Here is a 16,513-nt window from a genome sequence, read left to right as displayed (position 1 = left end):
ACTACCCTGTTGAACTCTAAAATTCTTTGAACAAATATTTCACTCATATTAAAAAATGTAAATAACTTTTTATTGTTTAGACTAAGAGAAGACTTACACAGAAAAATATATTTTTTAGGGGAATGAAATTATAAATTTCTTTGAATTTAAAAACAACAGGTACAACCAGATATCTTCTGTACCCTGATGTGTATGTACCAAGGACTTGCCCCAAGAAACTGTGGAGGGAGAATGATCTATCCACCATTTAGTTCATCTTTTATTATTTATAGTTCTATAAGCCCTGTTTCTAAGACATCTCAGAATTTTCTCTTGAAATAACTTTCCCTAAAGGAAAAGATAGCCAGCAAATTTATAATTAGTATTTGTTTCCTTTAAAATAATAATAATAAACTCATCTTAACACAATACTTATATAAACTTACTAACACATAACACATTTTTCTCATAAACTGATGTTTAGTTCAGTTTCAACAATTTTTTTTAAAGACTTTATTTATTCAATTTTTCAGAGAGGGGAGAGAGAGAGAGAGAGAAGGAGGAGCAGGAAGCATCAACTCCCATATGTGCCTTGACCAGGCAAGCCCAGGGTTTCAAACCGGCGACCTCAGTGTTCCAGATCGATGCTTTACCCCACTGCGCCACCACAGGTCAGGCCAGTTTCAACAATTTTTGAAAAAATAAAAAAGTAGGTCTTTAATTTGGCTGAAATATTAAGGAAATATTAGGTAATTTCATTACTATGGATACATCCATTCTTTTATTCTTTATATATCTCACAGGCACACAAGATGAATACTAAAATAACTAAACTATAAACATTTCTGAAGGAATGAATTTTATGTCCCACCATGGTGCTGCTTCTTAAATATGAACCCAATTCAACAGAAAGAACAAGGACTTTAATATTATAAGCCCAGAAATAAATTATAGATTTGCCTATTCGAAAGTTACATGATCTTGAGTAACCCACTTAATCTCTTCATTTAACCTTTCTTTATTTGTAAAATGAAAATAACTCTGCCCATATAAAGAAGATTTATATAGACATTCTGAGATAACAGACCATAGTAGTTAATACAGACCTAGTGCCATATTTCAACAGTTCAGTCACTAACTAGGCCAGGGGTCGGGAACCTTTTAGGCTGAGAGAGCCATGAATGCCACATATTTTGAAATGTAATTCCGTGAGAGCCATACAACAACAGCCATTTACATTACGCATTATCCAATAAAAATTTGGTGTTGTCCCGGAGGACAGCTGTGATTGGCTCCAGCCACCCGCAACCATGAACATGAGCGGTAGGAAATGAATGGATTGTAATACATAAGAATGTTTTATATTTTTAATGTTATTATTTTTTTATTAAAGATTTGTCTGCGAGCCAGATGCAGCCATCAAAAGAGCCACATCTGGCTCATGAGCCATGGGTTCCCGACCCCTAAACTAGGCTGAATGACCTTGGATGAATTATATAAACAATTTTTTCCTTAGTTTCCTCATACACAATCTGGAGATATTAACACCGCCTTTCTCATCACATTGTTATAAGGATTAAAGGGGTTATTATTTGAAAAATGCTTAGAACAGTGCTAGATATTATTTATTATAAACACCATTATATGAATGAAAGTATTTCAGACATCAAAAGTGGTTTTATATTTATTATTAGCTATTGTGTCCATTTTTACAAGTATTACCTTGAATTTCATGGTAATCCAAGCTGATTTTCTTTAGGTAAGATACTGCAATTAAATCAAATGTTCTCACTGTTGCCTCTGTTCCTAACTGAGTAACATTAAATACTAGAATTGTATCTTCTTCTTTCTGTTGTTTGGTAAATTCCAAAATCACCTAGAAGAATCAAGATAGCCAATGAAAGGTTAAATAGGTTTCAATCATACCAAAAAATAAAAAAACAAAATCCTTCTTCATACATATTATGAGACTAGTAGAAATTTTGTTCACACTTGTCTGCTACCATTAAGTTATTTACTATGATTAGAAATTATCGTCTTCATCTGACCAGATGGTGGCACAATGGACAGAGCATCAGCCTGGGATGCTGAGGACCCAGGTTCCAAACCCCAAGGTTGCCACCTTGAGCACGGATCACCAGCTTGAGTACAAGGTGGCCAGCTTGAGCGTGGGATCATAGACATGACCCCACAATTGCTGGCTTGAGCCCAAAGGTCACCAGCTTGAAGTACAAAGTCACTGGCTTGAGCAAGGGATCACTGGCTTCCCCGGTCAAGGCGCATATAAGTAAGCAATCAATGAACAACTAAGTTGTCGCAACAAAATATTGATGCTTCTCATCTCTCTCCCTTTCTGTCTTTCTGTCCCTGTCTCTTTCTCTCTCTCTCTCTCTCTCTTGCTAAAAAAAAAAAAAAAAAATTGTCTTCTGTCTTCAAGTCTATCATTGAGATAGCTATATTTAAATAAAAATCATAATGAAATTTTATATCCATTATTGATTTATATTTTTAAATTTAGTAAAAATAAAATGTACGGTTTCTTTCTTACTATGATTTCCTTAAACATATATCTCAAAACACAAATCATGTTTGGTAATATTAGAAATAATCCCATTAAAGCAAAAAGTAACAAGGATGTTTACCATTATACCACTATTGAAATTTACTCTAGAAATGACTACTACTGTCATTTGTTTGAGCTACTACATTTTAGGGTAAACTGTGAGGCAGCAATAGTAACCATAACAATACAAATGCAAAAAGAAAGCAAAAATTAATATTAGCAGTGGTGATAAAATTATATACGTAAGAAAAACCAGGAGGAATGTCAACTGAAAAATAGAAATTATAGTGCGGTAAGACATTCAATACAGAACTGGTATACAAAAATAAATTTGAAATATATCAATAATTTAAATAAAAGCACTGAATAAAATATTATAGGAAATCATAGGTAAATATTTTTGCAATGGAGAATACTTTTCTAAACATACACTAAACTAGGATATAAAGACAAAATTTCATGAATTTTACTACAAAACATTTAGAACAGGCATGAAAGTCAATTTGGGAAAACTATTTCAAACAGTACTACTATTTTTTTCTTAAAGGATTCTGATTATCACTTTAGTTCAGTCATTCAATAGTCAATAAAATATTTATTGAGCTTCATATACCAAGTATGAGGCTGTGTCAGTCACTAGAGACATTAAAGTGACCTAAACAGACAAGGTCTTTGTCTTCATAAAGCTTACATTCTAGAGAGAATGAAGAAAAATGAAGGTCGCTATCTTGTGTTGAGTGGTCAGTCCTTTCCAATATGATGGTGTCTGAGTAAATATCTAAAGGAAGTAAAGATCAAGTCATGCAGGAAGAGTATTCCAGGCAAAGGAAACAGCAAGCACAAAGCATGTGCTTGGTATATTTAAGGGAAAACAAAAGGCAAGTATAAGCAATACAAGACAAGAACTTTGCTCACTGCTGCAGCTCCAGTATTTCAAACAATGCCTGGTACATGATGGCACTTGAGAAATACTGAAGGAATCAATGAAATACAGCTGGAGTAGACTGAGCATGGCATAAAAGATCTGAAGTCAAGGAAGCCACATGAAAGGCCTTGTAGGCCATAGAGAGGACATGGCCCTTTGCTCTAAGTGAGATGGGAAGCCAGTGGAGGGCTGTGAGCCAAGCAATGACATAATCTGACTTTAAAGGGATTACTCAGGTTGCTATGTGGAAAACAGAGTACATGATGGACACAGAGTTAAGAAGCTACTGAAAAAGTCCAAGCAAGAGATGATGACTTGGACGGCACAGTAGCAGTGGAAGAGAAGAACAGTCATTTGAATGTACTTTGAGGTTAGAGTCAAGGAATCTTCTGATACTTTAGATGGAAATGAGAGAAAGAGAGAAGTCAAAGAAGACTAAAAGTATAGAACGTATCTTTCTTTAAAAGAATACCAATAATATACCTAGATTTGTATATACAATTAAAATGGTATTTCTGACACTATATTCTAGGACATGATCTTACATTGGAATATAAAGCAGTCAATAAGAAACATCTTTTTATATCTTTTGTTTTATTATCAAAGCAATGCATATTCATTATTAAAAAAAACTAGAATATATGGGAAAGCAAACAGGTAAAAATGAAAAACTATACTCCCACTACAGAGAGATGAACCCTGTCCCTTATCAAAGAAAAATGTATGTGTGTAATTCCTAAATGGAATAATGTCTTTGGTATTATAATCTATTTTTTCCACAAGTAAAGATATATTATGAAAATCTTTCCATGTCAATTTTTCCTTTTATTACATGACTTTTAATGCCTAGAAAGACATTTAGGTTGTTTATATTTTTCCAAATTATAAACATGACAATAAATATTATTTAGCTTAAAAATAAAAAATAAATAGTAGTAAATATGTCAGAAAATTTTTCTAAAGAAAAGAAAACCCTAATTAAGAGTCTTGAGCTTTTCCAGAATAGATTAGATACACTATAAGTCACTTTTATATCAGATTTTACAAAACAACATTTCATTTTCTTAGAACTGCATGTGTGCGTGTCAGGGGAGTGGGGACACTAAGGAAGATGAGAGTATTGCATTCTATATATACTTAAAGTTTGGGTCTAGCATGACATAGTTTACAAGACTAGTGATAACAAGAATATATTTATCAACAAGATAAATATGCATACCTCTTTAATTTCAAATTTTAGTAGAAGATTAATGAACTCCTCATTTGGGGCCTCTGCAACTTTTTTTCTTTCTGATGCTTTCATACTTTTACCAGTCTGTGTGTCTCCGTCATCAGCATCAAAATACTCATCATCAGACTCTAAAGGAAGAAGACATTCATTTGACTTGAGAGAATGTCCATTGAAAACTGCATAAAACACTCAAACTTAAACCTCTCAAAAATAAGATTCATTTATTAGATACAATCTTCATATTCAGAATCAGAATCTAGTTTCAATGTATTTCTAAGTCTCACAAAGTGACCCTGGCAAGTGATAAACATAAATAACATCAAACCATGCTATGTTTTTCACTTTAGTTCCTTCATTCAATAGTCAATAAAATATTTACTGGACATCACCTATCATGTATCAGTCTGTTCCACTAAAGACAGCAGTGACAAGCACAGACATGATCCTTGTCCTCTTGAAGTTTATATTCTACTTGTAAATTAAAAGAAATCAGTTAGGCCAGAGCTAGAAAAATGAATCAGGTAAGGAATTGGGGCTAAAAAAAAAAAAAAAAGGGCAGCATATTTAAAATCTTAAGCATTGTCATTTACAAAAATTCCTTTAATCAAAAGAAATTTAGGCTTAAAAAAGAAAAGTGACTAGCTTGACAAGTAGGTGGCACAGTGGACAGAGCATTGACCTTGGACACTGAAGACCCAGATTCAAAACCCCGAGGACACCGGCTTGAGCATGGGGTCGCCGGCTTGAGCCTGAGATCATAGACATGATTCCATAGTTACTGGCTTGGCTTGAGCTCAAAGTTGCTGGCTTGAACCCAAGATTGCTGATTTGAGCAAGGGGCCAATGGTTCAGCTGGAGTCCTCCAGTCAAAGCACATATAAAAAGCAATCAATGAACAATGCAAGTGCTGCAGCAACCATGAGCTGATGCTTCACATCTATCTCCCTTCTTGTCTGTCTGTCCCTATCTGTCTGTCTCTCACTAAAAACAATAATAATAATAAAAAAAGGAAAGTGACTCAAATACTGCTGGTTAACAGTACAACAAGAACTAAAACCAGTAAATTACTATAACACTTTCAAAACTCCTTTAGTTATCTCTACATACTAATTTATAGGCTTGGTTTGCTAAGAACATATTACTTTCCTTACCTGATTCCACTTCATCAAGCAACAGTGATGTACCAAGTAAGTCTTTTGTCCTATCTGAAATAACAGGAATTGAGGATACCTAGCAAATAATACAAAATGTTTTAACATACTAATTTAGCAGGATTAGATGTACATAAATGAGACAAATACTGAAAAAGTAATAGAGGATACGGAGGGATAGAAAGACAGATATATACATAAGACACAACTCTCCCATCAAAGAACATTATGTAATCAACTATATAATGGTTGGTTAATATTTACTAATTAAGACTACTACATGCAGTTATAAGAGCAGAACAATGTATAACTCTAATAGATGAGTCTATCACTGTGTGTCATTTAGTTGCTATCTATTACAATACTAACTGCATCTTTACTAGACTCCTAGAAAATGGTTTAAGCATCAGGTAGCTCTTTGAAATTTCATTTCAAAATAATTGAAAAGCCCAACATTTATTTTAGGTTGTAAATATCAATTCCAATTAGTGATCCAGAAATTTTAAGTCTAACATATATGTAAATTTTGTATCAATCACTTTATTTTGCAACATTATAAAGATTTCTATATCTAGTTTTATTGAAAACACATCATAAACTTGAAAGACATTTTTTCCTTTCATTTATGTATTTTTGTTCCCTAAAACTGACTTTCTCCCACCACTCTAAAAGAGTAGTGGAAATAGGATACCAATCATCATTTATTCAAGGCCATATGCAGTTTTGTATCAGATCAATAATATTAAACCTCAAAAGTGCACCAAATAAGTGAAACTGACATTAAGAAATATTAAAAAATAAATAGCATACAGAAACTAAAAAATTACTCATCATAAATACAAATGTAAAGAGCTTTTAGCATTTTTATTATATCCATTTACCTGTCTCCCAGGAGACTGTGCAGATGATTTCTGTGGCAAGGGTACACTGTTAATCAAACACAGCACATTTTTCATCTTCTGGTCAGAAATCCTCACATGCATCAAAGGAAGACCTCCTGATATTTTAAATCTAAAAATACAATTCAACAATAAGGTTTTAGGGTCCAGCTTCTCTATATTAGGGAGAGGAGAAGGAATTGGGTAAGAAACTGCACTCTGAGGTCAAAGTTACTCTGGACACGTTTTTTTGTTTTTTTTTTTTCATTTTTCTGAAGCTGGAAACAGGGAGAGACAGACAGATTCCTGCATGCGCCCGACCAGGATCCACCCGGCACGCCCACCAGGGGGGGCGCTCTGCCCACCAGGGGGCAATGCTCTGCCCATCCTGGGCGTCGCCATGTTGCGACCAGAGCCACTCTAGCGCCTAAGGCAGAGGCCACAGAGCCATCCCCAGCGCCCGGGCCATCTTTGCTCCAATGGAGCCTCGCTGCGGGAGGGGAAGAGAGAGACAGAGAGGAAAGCGCGGCGGAGGGGTGGAGAAGCAAATGGGCGCTTCTCCTGTGTGCCCTGGCCGGGAATCGAACCCGGGTCCTCCACACGCTAGGCCGATGCTCTACCGCTGAGCCAACCGGCCAGGGCTGGACATGTTTTAATCTAATAACATGAATACCTCATTTAGTCAATACTGGCAAGAAATGGGAAGTTCTGTGTAAGGCAAGTTCCAGATAATTTAAATGCATACTTCTTAAGTAACCAACCCTTCTTAACTAATCTTTATGAAAATACTTTCAAACACAATTGTCTACTTTTTAAAATCTGAAACACTATATATACTTCAGCATTTCTGATATCAAAGATTTCTCATTATAAGCATCAAAGACTATTAGCCCATCACTCTTTATTCCCTTGCCTTGCTTTGCTTCTCCTTCTAGCACTTATCAGCATCTGCCATGTAATGTGTATACTTGTTTCTTTTATTTCTCCTCTGATTAGAATTTAAGCTCCACGTAGATATCTGCTTTACTCACTACAGAATCACTATTGTACTTTTTCATCAGTTGCTTACTTTCGGCAGTTACTATTGCTTCCCCTCGACCTAACTGCCTAGGTTTGTCTGTCTCAAAACCATTGTTGCAGCTGTTTGCTGTTCATAATGCCCTTTCAGATTGTTGTTTATCATTGACTTCCCAACTAAGCTGCAAACAGCCTGAGCTGACAGATACCTAACCACTAAATAATGATTTTTCTGTACAATGCACAAATCTACTAATGCTCAGAGTCAAATTGGCTGTTCCTACCTCAAAAGACTGAACTTTCTGCAAAAGAACTCTGTAAATTGAAAGGCAGCATAAAAATATAAGAAGCTTCTTCATTATCTTTGAAATATTACAGAAAACTAAAAGTATCACAAACAGAGGGAGTTGATCAACTTTCTCACCTAAAATAACAAAAACACTGTGAAAAATATATCAAACACTGATTTCAAGGAGAATGGACATCAGTCAACAAAGGACAGTTGAAAGATGGGAAACAAATGGAGAAAGTCCTACAAATTCCTCAGCTTACTGATTGAAGAGATTCAAAATTTGTAGAGTTCAGCAAGACAGTATTTCAAAGACTATGCACAGCACTAAATGCCTATATTAGAAAAGAAGGTCTCAGTACAAATGGAGACTTTGCATGCGGCACGTGGGCACAATGTGGGGCGTTGAGGATGTTATACTAAGTAGTACACTTGAAACCATGTTAAATTTAAAAAATAAAATTAAAATATTTTTAAAAAAGAAAGAAAAAAAGGTCTCAAATCAATGGTCTCAGTGTCTACCTTAAGAAACTAAGATAGTAAAGTCATAAAACCCAAAAGAAGGGAAAAAGAAAAGCAGTAAGAAACATGAGAATAGAAATCATTAAAATAAAAAGCAAAAACACAATAGAGAAGACAATTGAAACTAAAAGCCAATTCCTTCAGAAGATGTACAAAACTGATACCTCTAGCTAGACCAGTGGTTCTCAAAGTGTGCACTGGTGCACCCTAGAAGATTTCCAGGTGCGCCCTATGGTATTCCAGAGAAGTATGTGCCTGTTAGGGACCAAAAAACCAACAGGGTTTTTGGAGTTTAGATTTGGGGGGGACAGAGGTGTGGGGAATTGGCTGTAAGCTGACAGTCTGCTCAACCCCCCACCTCACTTGCCTGATTAGGTTGCAAAAGGCTGTTAAGCTGTGGTGCTGGATTATTTACACTACCCCCCATGTTCCCCGGAAAAATTGGAGGCAAGTTTCTTCTATCCTTTGTTTGGTGTAAAGTTAAGATGATATGTATGGTGGAGGTTTTGTGCTCTCAACACAATTAACAGTAAAAAGGAGAGGAGTTCTTCAATGTATTGATGAGGAAATGAGAGTGTGCCTTTCAGATATATGCCCAAACATTGAAGAAATGGCTAGGACACATCAGGCTCATGTTTCTCATAAACACAAGAATGAAAAAACTTAACACATTTGTGCCGGGCCCTGCCGACTTTACTAAATATTACCAAGAATGTACCTATATATATAAAAAGATAACATTTTTGTCATTTTTTTATTTTTTAACCCCTCTTTTTTACGAATTCTAAAAAGCATAACAAAAAATATAACAAAATGTTTTTTAATGTCAGAATAAATTTAATTTTGTTGTATTTATTTTGTTTAATTACCATAAAAGCAAACTTGGATTTTATATTTTTTTCTTTTATATTTGACTTAATTATTGTAACATATTTCTCAGAAATTTGTATATAGTGCACCTATAATTATTTGTAGGATTTTAAATGCACCTCAACTTCAAAAAGTTTGAGAACCACTGAGCTAGACTAAGCAGGAAAAAATAGAAAAGGTAGCCCTGGCCAGTTGGCTCAGTGGAAGAGCGTTGGCCTGGCGTGCAGAAGTCCCAGGTTTGATTCCCAGCCAGGGCACACAGGAGAAGCGCCCATCTGCTTCTCCACCCCTCCCCCTCTCCTTCCTCTTTATCTCTCTTCCCCTCCCGCAGCCAAGGCTCCATTGGAGCAAAGATGGCCCGGGTGCTGGGGATGGCTCCATAGCCTCTGCCTCAGGCGCTAGAGTGGCTCTGGTTGCAACAGAGCGACGCCCCGGATGGGCAGAGAATCACCCCCTGGTGGGCGTGCCAGGTGGATCCCAGTCCGGTGCATGTGGGAGTCTGTCTGACTGTCTCCCCGTTTCCAGCTTCAGGGGAAAAAAAAAAAGGTAAACATTACTAGTATTAGGAGAGAGAGCATCACTACACATTCTAAATGTATTAAAATGGTAATAGGGAAATATTATGAACATTTTTATGACAATAAAATCCTTCCTTAAAGAACAAGCTACCAAAAATCACACACACACAAAAATCTTCTAAATAGCTCTATTATCTATTAAAGAAATTGAAATTGAATTTTTAGCTAACACCCCCCCAAAAAAAGAATATTCCAGGTCCAGATGGCTTCACTGAAAGAAATACCAATTCTACACACCTTCTTCCAGAAAACTCTTTCCATAAGGCCAATATTATCCTGATACTGTGATACCAAAACAAGTAAAAGCACAGAACAATATCCCTAATAAGATATAAAACATCATAATAAAATTTCAACAAACCAAATTCAATAATATTTTAAGAGTTAATATATCATTACCAAATGAGGATTATCCAGTAATGCAAATTGGTTTAAAATCCATCTGATAACAAACTATTGATACACGCAACATGAGTGAATCTCAATTTAAGCATGCTAAACGAAAAAAAAAAACAAAAAACAAAAAACAATGATTCTATCTACATAAAATTCTAGACAATGTAAACAAATCTGTAGTTTCAGAAAGCAGGTCAAGTTGTTCAGGACTGGAGAGGAGAGGAGTGAGCAGGTACGGTGAGAAGAAGGAAATACAAAGGAGCACGAGGACTTTTGGGGATGATGGATGTGCTCATTATCATAATTGTGGTGATGGTTTCATAGATATACTAATAATGCAAAAATTACTAAATGGAATACTTTAAATAAATGCAGCTTACTGAATGTCAACAATGCACTTCAATAAGGCTGTTTTTGTGTGTGTGTGGTTTTTTTATTTTTCTGAAGCTGGAAACGGGGAGGCAGTCAGGTAGACTCCGCATGCGCCTGACCGGGATCCACCCGGCACGCAAGAAGGCTGTTTTTAAGAAAATAGCATATATATTTCATAATTATCTACTTAAATTTGAAATTTAGTTCCTACTTTTCATCCTCTTAGATTATCCCCAAAATTTTATATGGGTTCATAATCAAAAGAATCAGTACTTTTTGAAGATTTTATTTCACTGATATTGGACCTTGGATTCAATCCATTCAAAAACAGGGAAAACCAACTTTTACAGAATATAAAGAGAGGTGACATAAATCAAATAAACAATTTATTTAAAATGTATTTCTGCTATAATCATTTTTTTCTGTTCTCTAGAAATCTAGCTTTTCTTTATTAAAATCCAGACACTGACACAGATATATTTCATCTTGTTGATTGTATAATATAAAGGAAACTCATACATTACCTGGCCATTCTAATGTCTTTTTCTACCATTGCCTTGGCCAACTCAACATGAATATCCATGGGTTGTAAAATATGCATTGTTGATGGATGCTGAAACCGACACTTTTTCCAGTTTTCCTCTTTAAAAAATAATTTTAAAAATTAAATGACTACTTTTTGTTAAGTAACTATTTTAGATCATCAGATATTCTGTAGAAAAATAATCTAAGTTATTAAAAAGTAGTTAATAAACATGTTTAATGTATACCAACTTTTACTTCTTTTAGAATACATATTGATAGGAGTTAAAGATTGTGATATAAAAATAATTCACACTATTTATTTGGAGAATGTTTATATAACATCTTTCACTTTAAGGCCAACAGGAAAAGCTCAGAAGTTTACTGGCTTGATTACAAAAGTAGACATCAGAGTCGCTGTTGCTTCTGTGACTCTTAAGTGCAATTACACTAATTTAGCGCTCAATTCTAAAGCAAAACTATGTTTTACCAAGTTTTCATCACAAAATAGTCTAATAATTACTTTTATTAAAAGACTTTCCAATAAGTAACAGAATCCTACCTGTATCTTACCTGATGTCAGTTACTGAACATCTTTTACCACTTATAATTCAAGCAATCACTATTAAGTACATACAACAGAAAAGGCAATTTTAATTGTCTATGTAGGTACTTCCCTTTAAGGAATTAATAGCCTCCTAAAGCATAAAAACCAAGTAGAGCAGTATATATTTACATTTTAATAAATCACATCATGCTACAAGCATATGTTCTACACACAAAGGTTGTCCTTATCTTCAATGACTTACTACAAAATGATATATTCAAGAATATTTAGCAAATACTTACTGCTTCTAGAAACTAAAGTATAGAGAACCAGAAATCTTATGTTCTACACACAAAGGTTGTCCTTATCTTCAATTACTTACTACAAAATGATATACTCAAGAATATTTAGCAAATACTTACTGCTTCTAGAAACTAAAGTATAGAGAACCAGAAATCTTTTTTTATTGACTGTCTTTTTTAAGAGAGAAAGCAAGGAAAGGAAGGAAAGAAAGAAAGAAACACCAATTTGTTGTTCCACTTATGTATGCATTCATTGGTTGATTCTCGTACATGTCCTGGCTGTGGATCAAACCCGCAACCTTGGCATATCAGGACAACATGCCAACTAAGCTACCTGGTGAGGGCGAGAACTAACAATCTTTACTTAAGCAGCAGAAAACACCACAGCTTTCAGAAAATAAGTCAATTACCTTTATGTTTTAAGACTATATCCATACTTCTCAGATATCTACAGACGTAAAAGACTTAATACTACTGAAATAGAGACTAGATTAAAATAGTAAAATATTTGAAAATAAAGGCAGCAAGGGAAAACAACATTGAGATATCCCAAAACACTGGTACCAACAGCAACTTCTATTTTGTATTCTAGGCAGTTTTACAGTCATACTACAAAATAAATAAATAAATAAATAAAGTCAATGACTATACTTAGATTAAAATGGTACAAAGTACTATACCATTTTAATCTTAAAATGGTTTGAAATACTGTACCCTAAAATGAATAGCCAAATTTTTAATCTCCATTTGTAACTGTGACAAAGATTTGCACTGATGAACTCCTGTTTGGTTTTCTTAAGCAACCAACAGGCTATGTGTTCAGAATGTCACTAGAGTTGATATATATGCTCACATTCACATATATTTACCAAACTTACTCAACTTAATTTCAAGATCCTAAAAACTGAGCAACATATTACCTGCTCTTGCAAAGAGTAACTGTACACTTTTTATTTCAACATCAAACTTGTCATATGCCTTATCCATTATTTCCTCCAGAGATGAACTACCAGTCTTCTGCAAACCTTGATCTTTACTGTTAAGCTAAAATGGAGGGAAAAAATTCATTTTTTAACAGAAAAAGACATAAATCAACATACTTCAGTTTTTTCTTCAAACCTAACAAAAACAAAAACATAACCCTTAATAAATTCACATTTTCCTTAGTTTTCTGATAATTATTTGTAAATATTTTATTAGAAATATAATACTTCAGCATACATCGCTATTATGTTCGAGTAATATATTATTCAGCATTTCTGCACTAACTAGCCATCTATTCCAAATAACCTGTCTACACATGCCACTCTTCCTGGCTCTCAGGAGTAATCACCACTTATGGCTCAGATCCCCTACTAACTCGACTAAATTCTTCACAATAGCAGAGTTTATTCCTTCTTCTCCCCACTACATACCTAGAATAAATAGTCCATTGAAATTCAGCTCTAATCTCTACTTCCTTTTCCATCTTCCAAATAAGCAAAATATACTTTTTAATCTTCATTTTTTCTCAAAGAGTGGGATTTCTAAGAAGTCTAATACCCAAACAAAAACTTAAGTTCTCGTACACTATCTAGGTGCTGATAGTGGTTTAACAAACAAATATTCATGTGTATCATTTCCACTGTCAAAATATAAAATTAACATATAACACTGTGAAATTAAACTCTGGAAACCTAGGAAGGCTTAAAAATTATGAGTGCTTCTCTCCAATTAGAAAAGGACAACAGTAATCCAGTCCTCAAGGTCAAATCATCTACCACTACAAAAAATGTTAGGGTTTTTGTTTTTTTAATAGCCATAAAGTATATATAAAATAGTCCATCTAAGCTTGGCTTGGCAAAACATTAAGAAGAAATAAATCTAGGGTTAAGTAAATTCTGAGGGGAAAAAAAAGCAAACTATCACATAGGCATGTACCAAGCTGAACAAAAATAGGCAGACAGAAATGCATATATACCTACCTGAAATGTACCAAAATCTAAAATAAGAAGATTTGACTTTTTATGGTAGAAGCCTGTCTGTGGGACTATTAGATAAGAAGGCTTCAGATTTATCTTTAAATCAAGGACTTTTCGAGTTTCAATAATATGTGTAAGTCCTAAAAAATGAAAAAGAATGAAAGATCAGAGTCAGCTGAAATAGGTAATCATATTATTAACAATGAAAATCACTTGAAAAATATTATGAAGGATGATATTCTGTGAGAAGTATTCTCACATACTACATTTTCAATTCAGCATGTAAAATGAACTTGTATACAGTTAATGGGAAACAATCATATCTTTGCACAGTACAGTAAACCCAACATAGTTAGTACTTTATCTGGAGATAGAATAATTCATTATTTCTTTAGTTAAGCAAACAGATAAGTAGTTAGCTTCAGATCAGAGGCCAAAAGTATGTATCTTATGTATCACACAGTTTCTTAAGAACTGAGGCAGAGGGATGTCTTCCACCTCAAGCTCACTCTAAGGTGCAGGTTCTTAAAGGTAATGGAAGACAGAATCATCTGTGCCCCATCATTCCCTTTCTCACCCAGTCTATCTCATATATTTGACTTTGGGTAAGCCATGCACACACAATGCAATTCCACTGTAAAATACAGCCTGAATTTAAAATGAGGAAAAAATAGCAATCCATACTACTTTCTTTATATTTTTACTTTTTTATTTTTCATTTCTTTAAATGAGAGGATGGGAGATAAGACTCCCACATGTGACAACAGGAACGCAGCAGGCAACCCCCATCTGGGGCCAATGATTCAATCAATCAAGCTACTTTTAGCCCCTGAGGCTGACACCCTCACACCAAACAAGCTATCCTTAACACCCAGGGACACGCTCAAGCCAATCAAGCCACAGGCTGCAGGAGGGAAAGAGGGAGAGAAGAGGGAAAGGGAGGAGGAGAGAAGCAGATGGTCGCTTCTTTCGTGTACCCTGACCAGGAATCAAACCCATGCATCCTTATGCCAGGCCGATGCTCTATCCACTGAGCAACCGGCCAGGGCCTACTATTTTCAATACAGTATTTACATTAGAATACTCAAAATTTGAGGGTTAGGTTGATGCTTATGCAGACAGGCAAATTCTTTACCTGTCGCTGTTCTCTCTTTAATTTCTTCCAGCTTCATCAATGTAGCTGATGTTATTTGCTCAAGATCTAATCCCTTATTTGATTGAAAGAATTCAACGACTGCATTAATGGTTTTCTGTAAAACAATTTAAAACAGTACTTTTTACATTATAAATTTTAAAGTTTTGTCTTAATTCTAAACAGCTGGGCTAGGGACTGAAAGGTACATCCAAAGATATTCTGCCCTACTGTATCTCCCTCGAGAGTGGGGCCAGCCCGCAAGTGATACGATGAGTAGGGAACCAAGCCCATCCTGTTGACTAGCTTGAGATGAGTTTGAGCATCGGAATAAAAAATGAAGCTGTAGATACAGAATGTGAGCCAGCACTTTCAACAGCATCAAAATGGCAATGTTTTATTCCCATGTGAACAATATATAAAATTCTTTCATTTACTTCTAAAACTCTTTGATTTGGTTCCCAACATTGAGGGTAAAAGGAGAATAAGCAAAAATAAACTGGAGTAAGAAGTCAGTATGCAATGCTTGGGAGTAGTTGACACAAAAAACATAGATTTTTTAAATAGTGGATTAGATTTTTTTTTATTTGACATTGCATGGATAAATACACTATAGAAAAATCTGTAGCACATAAAAAAATAAAAATTAACTAATAAACATTACTGGCTGCTTTTAAAATTAGAGAAAAGTGTTAGTACACATAGCTACTAAGTAAATAAATGTTAAATATGAAAGAAAATTAAGAAAGCCGTATGTCAAATGTATAAGGTGGGTTTACTAAAGATCCACTTTCTCTTTACACTTACAGCATCATAGATGACCTCCACAGGCTGAGACTGTACAACCAGACTCTGGTCAGCAGCACTGTTTTCTGGGTTGGTTTCAAATTCAATTTTAAGCAAGGATGATGCAGTATCACCGATTGAAGCCACAAGTGATGGTACAGTATCCTGCTGTCTCAGACCTGTTATATACCAGTGTTCTAATTTTACTACCACCCTACAATCCAATGAGGAAAAAAGAAGTGATTTAATCAAAATCCTTTGTAATATAATAGTTTAAAACACACATTTCTCTTCAAAAAAAAAACTCCACTAAGAGAGTACCATTCTCATTACTCAGAGTTAAAGTTTAAACTTTTTAGCCTAGCATTCAATAACCTGATAGTCTGAGGTGGGCTTTTCCTTGTTTTTCTTCTTTTGGTTTGGTTTTTATCCTTGTCATCCACATAAAAATCTAACTTTAGCCAACTCCAGAACACTGGAGCAATTCCAATC

The 16,513-nt window shown here is 34.7% G+C and overlaps 1 protein-coding gene across 4 annotated transcripts in view; it reads right to left on the bottom strand.

Moving 5' to 3' along the window:
* Positions 1-16,513, bottom strand: part of VPS13C (vacuolar protein sorting 13 homolog C) — a 214,651-nt gene that overhangs the window by 113,299 nt on the left and 84,839 nt on the right. For all 4 annotated transcript variants that reach the window (XM_066342855.1, XM_066342851.1, XM_066342853.1 and 1 more), the window contains 9 exons: positions 16,043-16,235; positions 15,239-15,353; positions 14,107-14,243; positions 13,063-13,186; positions 11,296-11,413; positions 6,731-6,860; positions 5,850-5,928; positions 4,687-4,826; positions 1,702-1,855 (listed from right to left, as the gene is read on the bottom strand). In XM_066342855.1, the coding sequence (XP_066198952.1) occupies positions 1,702-1,855; positions 4,687-4,826; positions 5,850-5,928; positions 6,731-6,860; positions 11,296-11,413; positions 13,063-13,186; positions 14,107-14,243; positions 15,239-15,353; positions 16,043-16,235 (1,190 nt within the window). The remainder of the gene's footprint in view (positions 1-1,701; positions 1,856-4,686; positions 4,827-5,849; positions 5,929-6,730; positions 6,861-11,295; positions 11,414-13,062; positions 13,187-14,106; positions 14,244-15,238; positions 15,354-16,042; positions 16,236-16,513) is intronic.

The sequence above is a fragment of the Saccopteryx leptura genome, chromosome 6 (genome assembly GCF_036850995.1).
Source record: "Saccopteryx leptura isolate mSacLep1 chromosome 6, mSacLep1_pri_phased_curated, whole genome shotgun sequence".
NCBI lineage: Eukaryota > Metazoa > Chordata > Mammalia > Chiroptera > Emballonuridae > Saccopteryx > Saccopteryx leptura.
The sequence above is the reverse complement of the archived record's forward strand: the minus strand, read 5'-3'. Positions and strand labels throughout refer to the sequence as shown.